This window comes from Ascaphus truei, chromosome 12, assembly GCF_040206685.1.
Source record: "Ascaphus truei isolate aAscTru1 chromosome 12, aAscTru1.hap1, whole genome shotgun sequence".
NCBI classification, from domain to species: Eukaryota; Metazoa; Chordata; class Amphibia; order Anura; family Ascaphidae; genus Ascaphus; species Ascaphus truei.
This window is the reverse complement of record NC_134494.1, coordinates 46,027,843-46,041,711: the sequence shown is the minus strand read 5'-3', so window position 1 is coordinate 46,041,711 and position 13,869 is coordinate 46,027,843. Positions and strand designations below refer to the sequence as shown.

Below are 13,869 nucleotides of genomic sequence, written 5' to 3'. Positions count from 1 at the left end.
GCGTCAAGAGCGCCAGTGGTATCCCAGGGCCATGGGGAGGCCGCTGGGGTACCAGGGGCCCTTGAGCAGGGGAGGTGTGGCGGTAGGGAGGGTTTGGCCCGGGATTAACGGGGTTACTCCCCAAGGGCCCCCCTCTAACCTCGCCAGGGAGACAAGGGGTTAACTGGGCTGAGGCCCAGAACTGTGACTTAACCCTTGCAAAATAACATGAAAATGCTTATTCCCCTGTGTAAATGATGTTGTTGCTGGATCAGGGTCTGCATAACCCACCCACTGGGACTTAAGGGGTTAATGAGCTACAGTTTAAGGAAATCCCACTGTATTATGTCCTTTAAGGAAATCTGGACTTCAAAGGGTTAATTGAAGTTGAATGTGAACAGAGAAGGTTTTAGAACCCCACATGATACATGCAGATGGGGGAATGCAAGCTTTTGCCTAAATATTGGTTCTCTGTGTTTTAAAACTGCCCTGCAGTTGATTTTGTCCTGGGATTTAAATTCAGGTTGGTGACAAAAGGCAGAATGCCTGTCTTTGTAATGCATGAGGAGCCAAATGGTGCCTCACATGAGTATTCACTGGAAGTGTATATCAACAGAGAGGTGTGATACATCGCCCTGATCAATAGGTAACTGACCTAATTGGTTATGCGAAAAGCAAAAGCCCACTTCAAAAGGTTTATTGACGTGGCCAGTAGGATGCTAAATAGGATATTCTGCTAGATTTGAGCCTGGCTTCCCAGGGGAATTGTTTATGCGGGAAGCAGGCAAAAGGAAGGGAAGGGTTTGTTATTCACACCTTCCAGCAAAAGGTATTCCCCAACAGGATATCAAAAGTGAGTAACTTTATTAAATATAAGGATACTATGAGATGTCCTTGGCTGAACCGGCTAAGAATTACATAAGTGTATTGGCGAGAGTAAGCCGATCTTGGGAAGTCTAAACATTGAATATGTAACTGCTGCTAAATGCCAGATATTAATATCTCTATTAATGTTCATATTACAATGTAATGATGGGTCTCTCTATGAGCGTCAGGTGTCCCAGAATGCAGTAATATATCTCACCTGACTGTGTGTATAACGGAACGGAAGTTATGCAATGATTTGCAGTAAATATGAAATTTTGGTTGAAGTTCTCAGAAACTGCAGCCCCCCTGCTATGATAATGAGCAGGGAAGAGGATGCCTTTGTAAACGTGGTAACTCACATTTACACACCAAGGTTTCCTGCAGGAGTGAACATGACAAATGTCCACCCTGCTTCAAAGGGTTTATTGATGGGGGGCTACCCCAAGCTAGAGTCCCAATGGCTAGAACTTAAGTTTTGTTCAAAAGGTTTTTATTACCCTCCCTGTCTGTGAGTATGGGGGAGGCGCATACCATAGCAGTTTAAGTGTCCCACTTATCACTGTCCAACACAGGTTATCTTGTCCAAGATCCGGAGGGGTAGCTGGCCTGGCATTCCATTTGCACATGTGGGGCCTCAGAAAGGAGACCCCAGAGTTCTACTGCAGATGTGCCAGCTAGCAGGGGGGCCTGTCCTAAAATGTGTTCCCCCACCAAAGATTGGCTGGAGATAATTGCAAACCAATCCCAGGGTCTTAATGTTACAGATAGAGGGACAAAGGGTTTATAACCTGCTGTTTCCCATCTATCCTTTGTCTTCATTTTTGGTCGCCATGCAATGTCTTGGGCTGATTGCTGGATGAAACTGCCAGTTCAGATGGGACTGTTTTCATTATTTTCATCTTTTACGTAAGTGTCTATATTTTGCCTGTTATTGTATAATCTGTTGTGTTCACCTTTATCAAGGAATAAATTCTATTTATCATATCTAAGTCTCGTCCCAGTTCAAACCCAGGTATATATATATTTATATATATAGTTTTTGATGTAAATTACAGCCTGTCGCAAGCTCTCGTGACACACAGTTACTTGTTTCAGTTTCTGGACCTTCTTGTGCTCCCTTTTGTGCCGCGTCATCTGGGTTCTAAGCTTTTAGCGTTGTTTTGGTGATGCTCAGGGTAGCCTTCAGTTTCTCATGCTGCTTTGCGGGGACATACTGGGTCATCAGACGTTCCTGCAGCACTTGAATTTCTTTAGCAGCCTGCAGCTTTTCTTCCTGCAGCATTTGCTGCTTCTTCTCAACATACTGGAGGTGTGTACGCAGACCTTGCAGTTGGTTCTGCAGTCGGTGCTCTGCTTCAAACTTTTCCTTGACTTCTTCTGTCAACTGAAAATTTTCTTCTTTCAGTTTTAAGTTTTCTCTTTTTAATCTTGAATTTTCTCTTTTTTCAGTCTCTGTATTCTTCAGGGCTTCTTTGCAGTCCTCCTTCCATTTACGCACATCTGCTTTGAGAATGACACTCTCCTGGCGTGAGACTTCCTTCTCTAGGTTGAGGGTCTGAAGCTCCTTCTGAGAGACTTTGAGATCTGTATCAAGATTACCAATAGTTTCTTTAGCAATGTCCAGCTCCTCAGTGAGACTGTGTAGTTCCTTTCTGGAAACTTCCAGGTCTGTGTGGCAGCTGTTGGTCTCATGATGTGAGGCAACAAGCTCTATACGAAGAGTGGGAACCTCTTGCTGGAAGACTGTCATCTGCTTCAGTGCCTACTCATACTTCCGCTTTAGCGTAGCCACCATTTTATCCGATTGGCTCTGCTTTTCATCCATGGCGGAAATAGTAGCCTTTGCAGTATCTAGCTCAGTCTTGAGATCCTCCAATTCGGTCTTGGCCACAGAGTAAATTGCGAGCACAGTCTTCTGTAGCTCAGCATTATTTTTTCTCTCCCTTCCCAATTCTTCACGGAGCAGATCACAGTCATGCCTGGCAATTTTCAGGGCGTCTTCAGGGCTGGTCAAGGGATCGTCACTCACTGGTTCCGGCTCCGCTTCCCTGGGATGATTGGTTGAGGGTTCCTCACTGTTGGCACCGGACAGACACTTCTTTGGGGTACACGACTTCTGCCTTGGGCCCTCTGGATATTCGGTTAACCGTGGGACGAATTCTCCATTTTCTCTAGGCTGCAGGGCAACTCGGTCCCCCTTTTCCTCCACAGGATCTGCGGACGTGTCTGTTCCTTCCACGGTAAGTGAAGAACTGCTTTTCTTTTTCCGCCTTTTTGATTTGGATGACACCGTCCCTTCAGGGATATTGGGGTCTCCATCTTCATTTGAAATTTTAGCGGCTTCATTATATACGCCAGGCTTTTCTTGCAGTTGCTTTGGCTGACAGAAATATTGGGTGATCTGCTGCTCCCGCTCTGTCTCCTGCTGATCATATTCGTCAAAGGGAGCGGTCTTTTCTGTTCGTGCCGAGTTCAGGCACCCCCACCATTCTTGGGGTGTTTTGTGGGTGTGACTCAGTTTGGGTTCCCCGTAAGAGAGGTCTTCCTCTTTATTGGACTGGAAGGGCCACTCTTCCGTGGGGTAGGGTTCATTACAGGAACGCTGCATCTTGTCCTCCATTTTTAGGCTGTCAGGTGTAATTTTCTTCCTGACCTCAGGAGGCACTATTGCAGCTGTTGCCACTGTATTTGCTAGGACCCCCAATTGTGGTAGTCCTACAGATGGGCATATTTTGCTTGTAGAGGTCGTAGCTCTCACAGGCATCTCTGTAGACTTTTCTTTCTTGGGAAAAATGTATTTATTCATTTTTTCAATATCAGCAGTAATTTGCATGCATTTTCTCTTATCAGGTATACAAGATGTGCAGTTGCTAGGTAAAAAAAAGTCTATTTGCTCTACACCATTTACTTGCTAGGTGCAATCTCTCCGCTTCAGCAACAGAATTTGGTTTTCTGCCTGAGTTCAGTAATTTTCAGTCTCATCTTTGGGTATTATAGCATTCACACTTCACACTTTGGGTGTCTGTTTTGCTCCTAAGATATATATAGGCAGACTTTTTTTACTTGCAGGAAAAAAAAAACATTCTTTCATTCCCGGCAGGGTGACTCAACACTCAGCATTTGTTTGCTAAAAATTCCCCTGCTACAGCACAGTCTTGTATCAATCTTCACACTTTTCTGCATATACTCCATTCACAGCTGGTAGCCCTATGCGGTGTGGCAACCTTTATTTGCAAAATCAGTACCACTCGTGGGTCACCATCTGTATTCACTGCTTCAGCGAAACTTTTGAAAACAACAAACACCTAACCCTTTTTAAGGGCTGACTCACTTCTTGAACCCTGACTATGGCTGGAAGGCAAAACCCATATTTCAATGACCATATTACACTTTGTGATAGGCAAAATAAGGTTTAGCTACTTCAGCAGTCTTTCTCCTCTAGGGATTGGGGCAAAGAATCCATCTGTGGTTTTGTAAGTTTCAGTGCAGTGTGGTTTCAGTGGTGTGTCCCTTTAACTCTGATCTCTGCTGCATGAGGTTTTTTTTTTTTTCTAAATTGCTTGTAGGCAAAAAGCATGAAAAAAAATTTTACATAAAAATCTCCGGTCCTTTTTAACTACAAAGATACCTCTTATCCCACTTCTGACACCATATGTAGACGGATGTTCACAGAGGTACACAATTGGAGACTTTATAAGGTGAAATTATAATAGGCTTTATTGTGCCTTTTCCTTTTCATCAGGAAATCATCCAAACACAGGGGGGGGGGGGGAACAAAGCTTCTATTCACTTGGGAGTATCTCTAGTGAAAATACCATGCAATTAATTCACAACTCCATAAGTCAAGCAAGTCTCGCAGCCCCAAAACATATAGCATGAAATAAGCAGATATAAGCAGTTTCTTAATTATGAAAGTCTTATCTGTTTCTTGCTGTAGAGTAAGCTTCTCTGCTCTCCTGGAACCGGACCCGTGCGTGCACAGAAAATATCAGCATCCAGGTTTATAAGTCTTATTTGGTGTCTTGCAATCAGCTATGCTGGGCAGAGCTCAAGACCGGTCAGCTCCAGAGATGTGTGCTCTCTTGGTCAGACTCTCCTGGGAGTCTCAAGAACACTCCTCTGTCTCTCCAAAGGTCAGCTCTCAGTCAGAGCTAAGGAGTCACTTCCTGTCTCACAGGACAGGCTTTTGTAAGCAATCTAAATCAGGCAGGTGGTGTTTCTTAATTGACTACCAGCAGTTAACCACCACACTGCTAGATTAAAGGCACATTACTTGAACAGGGCTTACTCCCCTGTTACAGCACCCCTTCCGTACGGCACCGGCTGGAAGAAGGTAGCCTACATGTACAACCTATTGACAGGCAGTGCACTGGCATGGGCCTCGCCAGTCAGGGAGTTGCGCCCGGACCTGACACAAGACTACCTAGCCTTCAAGCGTGACTTCCGACAAGTCTTTGATTCCCCTGCATGCCGGGAGATGGCGTCTGTTTCCCTCCTCCAGATAACTCAGGGGCGAAGATCAGTGACACAGTATGCAGTGGAATTTCGCATGTTCGCCGCCGAGACGAACTGGGGACAAGTGCCGCTCGTCTCCGTCTTCTGGCAAGGTCTCTCGGAGTCCATTAAGGACGAGCTTGCTCGGCAACCCAGGCCAGACCAACTGGAGGCGCTCATTGACTTGGCCGTACGCATTGATCATCGCATCCAGGTACGACGCTCAGAGCGTCAGCATGCCCGTCCACTAACCTTCCAAGCACCCTACCCCAACTCTCCTCTGGTCCCTAGACCGCCTCCTCCTCCACAGCTGGCACTGGAGCCTCCCGAGCCAATGCAATTAGGGGTGCAACAGATCCGGAATCCACTACGACAACTCCGCTACGCCGGCGGACTCTGTTTCTCCTGAACATCTGGTCCGTGCATGACCTTTGCGTCCAGGAAATGGGAACACTCAGTGAGTATGGAGGGGCTCTCACTGGGTGTTATCTCTTCTCGTCCCCTCCCCAAGGAGGCACTGCCTAAGAAACTTACGATTCCTATTTCTCTCGCAGGCGCTGAGTTTTGCTCATCTACTGCTGCCTTTATCGACTCTGGTGCTGGAGGAAACTTTGTAGACCTCGATTTCGCCAAACAGAACCGAATTCCTTTGGTGAAGAAGTCCCAACCTATCGCCTTGGTTGGGATTGACGGACGTTCGCTGTCTCCGGCCTCAATCTTGCTACAGACCGTACCTCTCCTCCTATGTACTTACTCCCACAGCGGGGCCCTGGTCCTTGACGCCATCCAGGCCCCAGGTACACTGGTAACCCTCGGCCTACCTTGATTGCAGAAGAACAACCCTCCAATTGACTGGGTCTCACCTACCCCCATCACCTGGAAACCGACGTCAGGGAGGTCTCCCAAACTCTTGGCTAACACAATGACTCAGGATTCCATTCTTCCCCCATGTACCACCATTTCAGCGAGGTCTTTAACAAGGTCCGCTCAGAACAATTGCCTCCCCATCGGTCCTACGATTGCCCCATCGATTTGGTCCCAGGATACACCTTGCCCAAGTCCAAGACTTACCCATTGTCGATACCTGAATCTCAAGCCATGGAAGACTACATTAAGGAGAATCTTGAGAAAGGATTCATACGGCCCTCCAGTTCACCGACGGGAGCGGGGTTCTTCTTCGTGAAGAAAAAGGATGGCACTCTGAGGCCATGTATTGATTACCTGGGCTTGAACGGTATCACCATCAAGAACTGCTATCCTCTCCCCTTGATCACGGAACTCTTCGATAAACTGCGAGGGGCTAAGATCTTTTTCAAATTGGATCTCCGTGGGGCTTACAACTTGGTCCGCATCAGGCAGGGCGACAAGTGGAAGACGGCCTTCAACACCCGCAGTGGGCATTATGAGTACCTCGTCATGCCTTTTGGTTTATGTAACGCCCCGGCCGTCTTTCAGAACTTTATTATTTCGTGAGGTGCTCAACATCTTTGTTATTGTCTACTTAGATGACATTTTGATCTTCTCCAAAAATCTCCAGGATCACATTTGTCACACCTCGTACGTCCTCTCACGTCTACTCAAACATCACCTGTACGCCAAACTAGAGAACTGTACCTTCCATCAACGCTCTACCCGCTTTTTCATGGATCCAGGTAAACTCCAGGCAGTTACGGAATGGCCCAGACCAGAAACTCTCAAGGCTATCCAGCGCTTAAGATTTGCGAACTACTATCGGAAGTTCATTCGTAATTTCCCTACCCTAGTGGCCCCCATCAAGGCGTTGACTAGAAAAGGGGCTGATCCTTCTGCCTGGTCCACCGAAGCTATCTCCCCCTTCCAGGTCCTTAAAGAGGCATTCATCACGGCACTGATCCTGCGCCACCCCAACACGGATCTTCCCTTTGTAATAGAAGTTGACGCATCGGACTGCGGTGCAGGGGCAGTACTATCATAGAGGTTCTCGCCCCAGGATAAACTTCAGCCTTGTGCGTATTTCTCCAAGAAACTCTCCTCCGCCGAGAGGAATTACGACGTCAGCAACAGAGAGTTATTGGCCGTTAAGATGGCACTACAAGAGTGGAGACATCTGTTGGAAGGGTCAAAGGAGCCATTTTCTATCTTAACGGACCACAAAAATTTACTGTATATTGAAGGAGCACGGCAAGCTAGCTGGGCACTCTTCTTCTCTCACTTCAACCTTCACCTATCCTACATCCCTGGAACGAAGAACGTGAATGCAGATGCCTTGTCCAGACAATACTCCTCGGAAGACAGGCCTAAGGCATCTTTGGAACCCATCCTACCTCCCGAAAGAATTTTGGCTACTTCCACCTTCAAATTGCTAGACAAGATCAAAAGGGACCAGCAACAGATCCCTTCAAACACAGCGATCCCCTCTAACAGGCTCTTCGTCTCGCCCAGATTCATTCCAGAGATCCTAGATTGGGGACACTCTTCTAAACCCGCAGGTCACCTGGGCTTCAGAAGGACGTTAGACTTAATTCGTCTGAACTTTTGGTGGCCCAGTATGTCTAAAGACATTGCGGAATACACTCGCGCTTGTCCTATATGCGCCTAGAACAAGACACTTCCACAGAGACCTCAAGGACTTCTGCCATTGCAAGTGCCTGCTCGTCCATGGTCCCATATCTCCATGGACTTCATAGTCGATCTCCCTAGGTCAAGGCTTCAACACCATTTTAGTTGTCAGGTTTTCGAAGATGGCCCACTTCATCCCCCTCAAGGGACTGCCCTCCTCTCCTGCCCTAGCAGACATTTTCTCCGAGCATATCTTTAGGATCCATGGCATTTTGTCTTCCATTGTCTCTGACAGAGGATCCCAGTTCGTCTCCAAGTTGTGGAGGACCTTCACTAAAAGACTGGGAATTGTCTCTTGCTTCTCCTCTGCATACCACCCCCAGTCCAATGGACAGAGTGAACTAACCAGTCGCTGGAAAAATACCTCAGATGTTTCATCTCCGATTCCCAGGACGATTGGTCCCAACTCCTCCCGTGGACAGAGTGCGCGGTCAATTCGGCCCGAAGCGAATCACCCGAGAATCTCCATTCTTTGTTAATTATGGGTTTCACCCTCCCTGCTTACCTATTTCCAATGTTGATTCTGGGGTACCGGCAGTAGACGAACGGATTTTCACTCTCCAAGACATTTGGTCCAAGGTACAATCGTCTCTCCACAAGGCCGCGATACTGCTAGACTTCAGGCCAATCGCCACCGTCTGCTAGCACCCAACTACAAGCCAGGGGATTTAGTATGGCTCTCTTCAAGAAACATCCGCCTGAGAGTTCCTTCCCCTAAATTGGCTCCTAGGTTTTTGGGTCCCTTTCTCGTCGTTGAGCAGATTAACCCAGTGGCGTTTTGCCTTAAACTACCACCCTCCATGAGGATCCCAGACGTTTTTCATGCCTCGCTATTAAAACCCCACATTTCTAATCGTTTCTTTTCTAAACAGACCAGCAAGCCAGATCCAGTCACGGTACTCAATAACGAAGAATACGAGGTACAAGCCTTACTGGACTCCCGCATCTCCAGGGGGCAGCTTCAGTTTTTGGTCCACTGGAGTGGTTTCGGACCCGAGGTGAGGTCTTGGGTTCTGCTCAAAGACATCCATGCACCCAGCCTCCTGAAGACTTTTAGGAGGAAATTTCCGGAGAAGCTGTTCTTGGATCGTCCTGAGGCCGATCCTGAAGAGGGGGGTACTGTTAGGAATGTGAGCATACAGCGCCACAGGCGGAGCTCACGGCTCTCTCCTTACACTGCTCAGACCCTTCCACTACAACCATGCAAGCCCCCTTCAGATGCATCACTTACCCCTCGGCATGGTAGGACGCTCCACGAGGTACTTCCTCCACGCTCTACGCCGCAGCCGTCGGCGCGGAATCGCTGATCCGCGCGCACCCCACGTTGCTTCCTCTGATGCGCACATCGGACTTACAGCGCACACACAACAGCCCCTGAACTTATCCCCGCTCAGGCTCCGCCCCCAAACACCGCACGGTTGCAATCTGGCTCTTGTTGAGTGTTACCTGGGCTCTAGGAACAGCAGCCAATGCAGTGAAACTCCCTGGGCTCCTCCAGGCATGCCCCCTCTCCTGGTTGGCTGTTCCAGCTTTATATACCCTCTCTGTTCTGTGCTTCCTCGCTCGTTATAGTTTTTGTATGGGTGTTTCACAGTGCTTGTTCTTTGATTCTCTCGGTTTTGACGGGGCTTGGCAGACTTCCCCCTTTGGCGCTCGACTTCGGATTGTTCCTGTTTACGTAATTTTTGGTGACCTGCTTCCCGGGCTGTAACTTTAGGTGACCTGTTTCCCGGGCTGTAACTTTAGGCGACCTGTTTCCCGTGCGGTAACTTTAGGTGACCTGTTTCCCGGGCGGTAACTTTAGGTGACCTGTTTCCCGGGCGGTAACTTTAGGTGACCTGTTTCCCGGGCGGTAACTTTAGGTGACCTGTTTGGGACAGACACACACACACACACACGCTAATATTCCTCTTCATTACTTCCTCCCAAGTTTCATCATTTTTTATTTTGTTTTATTAAAGTGTTTTTACGTTTAGTGAAAAGTCAGAATCCTTTATCAGGGTTTTTCTTATCTAGAAAAAAAAATGTTTCCTTCTCTCGCGCTTAAAAAAAAAAAAAATACTTAGCAAAAGGACAAAGGAAGATAAAATATTCTAAGGGTAGCCATCGAAAATGTTCCTTTTATGCAACGTGCAAATCATTCAACTATTTCTATCAATAGCCCAGGCACTAAATTGATTTGGAAACATGCTGAGCTGCAGTGGAGGGTGACGGTACCTTAGATCAGGGGTGCGCTAACTGGGGGGTGCGGCAGCGCTTACAGAGGCCCGCGCTCTTCCCTAAAGCATTTACATTTTATTGCCGGGGATCGCGCGCAAGGCCTCTAAGTTCCCTCTTCTCCGGTGCCATGTATTATTTGTTTTACTCTGTGCCCAGGACATAATAGAAATAGAGGTAACTCTCACTGTATTACTTCCTGGTAAAATATTTTATAAATAAATAACTTCTGGCAACGCATCGCCATTTGACCCCACGGGGTCACATGGCGTTGCCAGGGTAACATGTTGTGAGGTCAGAATGCCGGAGACAAGGTAACGACGTGGGGGGGCACGAGCAGCAGGGGGAGACCAGGCATGGGGGCGCAGGGAAAAAAGTTTGCGCTACCCTGACTTAGATGTAAAAGTCAAACGCAGTATGTATTGTAATTAATTAATCACACGTTTTATGTAACCAGTATTTTATTCCTGAAACATTATTGTGACTGTACTTGAAAGGCATTTATATTGTGATACATATCACTGTTACTCAAGCACATACAGTATGTTGCATATTACAGGTGCTGCTCTGTAGAGGACGGTCTTCACCCCTAAATCCCTGGATTCCCGTTGCCCCCCCCCCCAATGTCAGTGCTACAATATGCACTGCTATTGGGTGAGATCATCCAATAGGAGTGAATATTGTAGCACCAACATTGTATCAAGTTCTTTGCTGCCAGATAACTCCTTCACTACCATGGGTTGGTGAGTTAACGGTCACATGCTTTATATGGCGACATGTCTTTGCCATTTTGTCAGTGTGGAAATATACAGGCTGCCATTTTGTCAGTGTGGAAATATTCAGGTGGCCATTTTGTCTTGTGACTGGAAAGGCTTTTTAAGACTCAGGTTTGAGGGGGACTGGTTATTCAAAGGACTCTCCCTTCCTCTCTACATTCCTCTTACATTTCTATTTATTATTACCTTTTTTTTTTAAGTCCTTCACAAGAATACAGAGCACAGGAGGGCCTGGTGGTAACCCAACTCCTGAACTGTGCTTGGTGTGGAAGTGGCAGACTGTACACTCTGACCCGATGTAATCACTTCATCATGCTTCTAAAGTCCAAATAAAAGTTTACATGGCAGCACCATTGCATGTCCGTGCAGAGCAGCCGTGCGGAAAGAGAGCAGACACCATGCTAATCATTGTAACTTGTATTTACACCGAGTGTTTAAATTCAAAGCATGTTGCGGCCTTCACTTCACATCATGCCGTGTGTTAGCACAACTAATAGAAACCCACAGCCAAAACACCGCATCGGGAGCACAAATCATGGCGGAAAATTTATTATGAGAAGGTTGAGGAGCCCGAATCACGCTGCTCCGGGCAGAAAGCGTTTACACCCCCATTCAGGGACAGAAGTGTAGGGAGGACGCTGTTTAATCTACAAAACGGTGCAATAAAGGAAGGAAACATGAAACCGCAGAAACAGAAGCAGCATCAGCGAGAGAAATGCAGGATAAGCGCCGCGGTCAAACTGAGGAGCAGAGCTGCGTTAGCCAGACCGGCGCGGACGCTGCCGTTACACAGATTACTTTGGCAGCACTTGTAGGAGAAGTTGTTGATGCGAAAGTCTGTGGCTATCCGATCCCGATTACACTTGGAGTAAGGATAGCATTGGTACCATGTTGCGCCATCTGGAGAAAAAAAAAACAACGTAAATTCAGCCCACTTACACATCGCCATATTTACTCCGATGCATTCGGACACATTCACTGCACCTCAGAAAATTACAGCCGCCCAAATGCGCCCGCGGATGTTACACGAGAAAATGGATTAGGGAGGGGGGGAAGAAATGCGAGAAAATCCGGGATTCGGATCTCGGCGGGTTCGCGCATCTCTTTCTATGGAGAAGATTAAAAACAAAACCACACATTGTGCCCTGCTACCCTGGAATAGGGTTAGGGTTGTCCGCTTTGAGAACGCTGCCCCCCAAAAATGTGAAAACGTAAAATTTGGTAAATGTGCGAACGCTGCAATTGTGACATTTGTGCTTGCGCTGAATGGACACGGAACTGTCCCTTAGAAATAAATGAATTCACTTCATAGAGGTCCCAGTTTGGCTCATCGTGCTGCATGACTGTGCTTACCCGTTCTGGAGAGCTGCAGGCAGGCATCTTCCTCTACTGTACACTCAGTGTTGCTCTGGCATTTCTCAGCAGAATACGATTTACAGTTGTAACACGTCAAAGCACCAGCTGAGAAAACAGACGCCGCGTACACATGAGTGGTCTATCCGACAATCCTGAACACAATGCGTCAAAAAACTGGTCCCGCTGTTACACTGCGCGCGAACCGGTCAGAAAATGTCATCAATAGAACAAACAGAAATGTGCAAGTGATTTTATATATCTCACACGGAAATATTACTGAATGTTCATTTGCATGTCTTAGACAGGTCTGCAACCCCGCCTTTCACCATTAAATCGCCCAGCACACAGTGCTTCCACTGGAGCAAGGGATTCTGGGAAATGACATGCAAATGAGCACACAGTGCCACCTTTTGCTTCAAATCCATTTTGACATCGACCACTATAATCTTATGCTTGATGCACTACAGTGTGTGTATATACACATACTACAGTGTGTGTATATACACATACTACAATGTGTATATACACACACACTTACTACAATGTGTACACACACTACAATGTGTACACACACACACATACTACAATGTGTACACACACACATACTACAATGTGTACACACACACATACTACAATGTGCACACACACATACTACAATGTGCACACACACACACACACACTACAATGTGCGCACACACACACACACTACAATGTGTACACACACACACACACACACACTACAATGTGCACACACACACACACACACACACACTACAATGTGTACACACATACTACAATGTGTACACATACACACATACTACAATGTGCACACACACACTACAATGTGTACACACACACACACACACAGAGAGAGGGGGGGAGGGGAAGGGAGAGAGAGAGGGGGGAAGGGAGAGGGGGGAGGGGAGAGAGAGAGAGAGAGGGGGGAAGGGAGAGGGGGGGGGGGGGAAGGGAGAGGGGGGGAGGGGAAGGGAGAGAGAGGGGGGAAGGGGAGGGAGAGAGATAGAGAGGGGGAGGGGAAGGAGAGGGGAGAGAGAGGGGAGTGGGAACATTACATCCCGGGCTACGTGGGGTATATCAGCTAGTGTCTAATAAAGACCCAGTTCTTGTACGGTACGTTGGAGCTGATGCACTTACCATAACTACACAGAGCGAGCAGTACCAGAACCACACCAGCATGGACCCACCAATTACCGCTCATGATTCCTAGACACAAAGCAAAGCAAAAAAATGTGTCCGCGTGCCACCTTTATTTAACCCCTTCAGTGTCCCATCTACAATGCTTTATTATAATATGCTACAGGGGTTCCTCAGCAATGGTCCCTGTACCCCCAGCTGCCCCACGCACTTCCGTGGTCCCCAAAATCCCCTGGGACATCTCCCTTCTCCTGTCCGGATATCTCCGGTCACTGCTACAGGCGCCTGAATTATTAAAGTCTAGGTTCCTCATATATAGGAGGATAGTGCCGAGCGCGGGGCAGCATGGCGCGGGGCAGTATGGCGCGGGGCAGTATAGCTCTCCTCCTCCAAACGATTGGTAATAATGTGCTGTGATATAGAAACC

At 47.5% G+C, this 13,869-nt stretch overlaps 1 protein-coding gene across 1 annotated transcript; it reads right to left on the bottom strand.

Annotated features, from left to right (window-relative positions):
* Nucleotides 1-11,071: 11,071 nt before the first annotated feature.
* On the bottom strand, nucleotides 11,072-13,598 carry LOC142464222 (CD59 glycoprotein-like). Its single transcript, XM_075567597.1, has 3 exons — nucleotides 13,443-13,598; nucleotides 12,285-12,392; nucleotides 11,072-11,831 (listed from the first exon to the last, which is right to left on the bottom strand). The coding sequence occupies exons 1-3, from the start codon at nucleotides 13,504-13,506 to the stop codon at nucleotides 11,635-11,637; spliced, it is 369 nt and encodes a 122-aa protein (XP_075423712.1). The 5' UTR covers nucleotides 13,507-13,598; the 3' UTR covers nucleotides 11,072-11,634.
* Nucleotides 13,599-13,869: the final 271 nt, after the last annotated feature.

What these genes read in the sequence shown, in the direction of transcription:
- LOC142464222 (XM_075567597.1), bottom strand. Translation starts at nt 13,506, where the DNA reads ATGAGCGGTAATTGGTGGGTCCATGCTGGTGTGGTTCTGGTACTGCTC. An exon ending in GCTCGCTCTGTGTAGTTATG is followed by an intron (nt 12,393 to 13,442) that starts GTAAGTGCATCA and finishes CTGTTTTCTCAG; the next exon opens with CTGGTGCTTTGACGTGTTAC. An exon ending in CCTGCAGCTCTCCAGAACGG is followed by an intron (nt 11,832 to 12,284) that starts GTAAGCACAGTC and finishes TTTTTTCTCCAG; the next exon opens with ATGGCGCAACATGGTACCAA.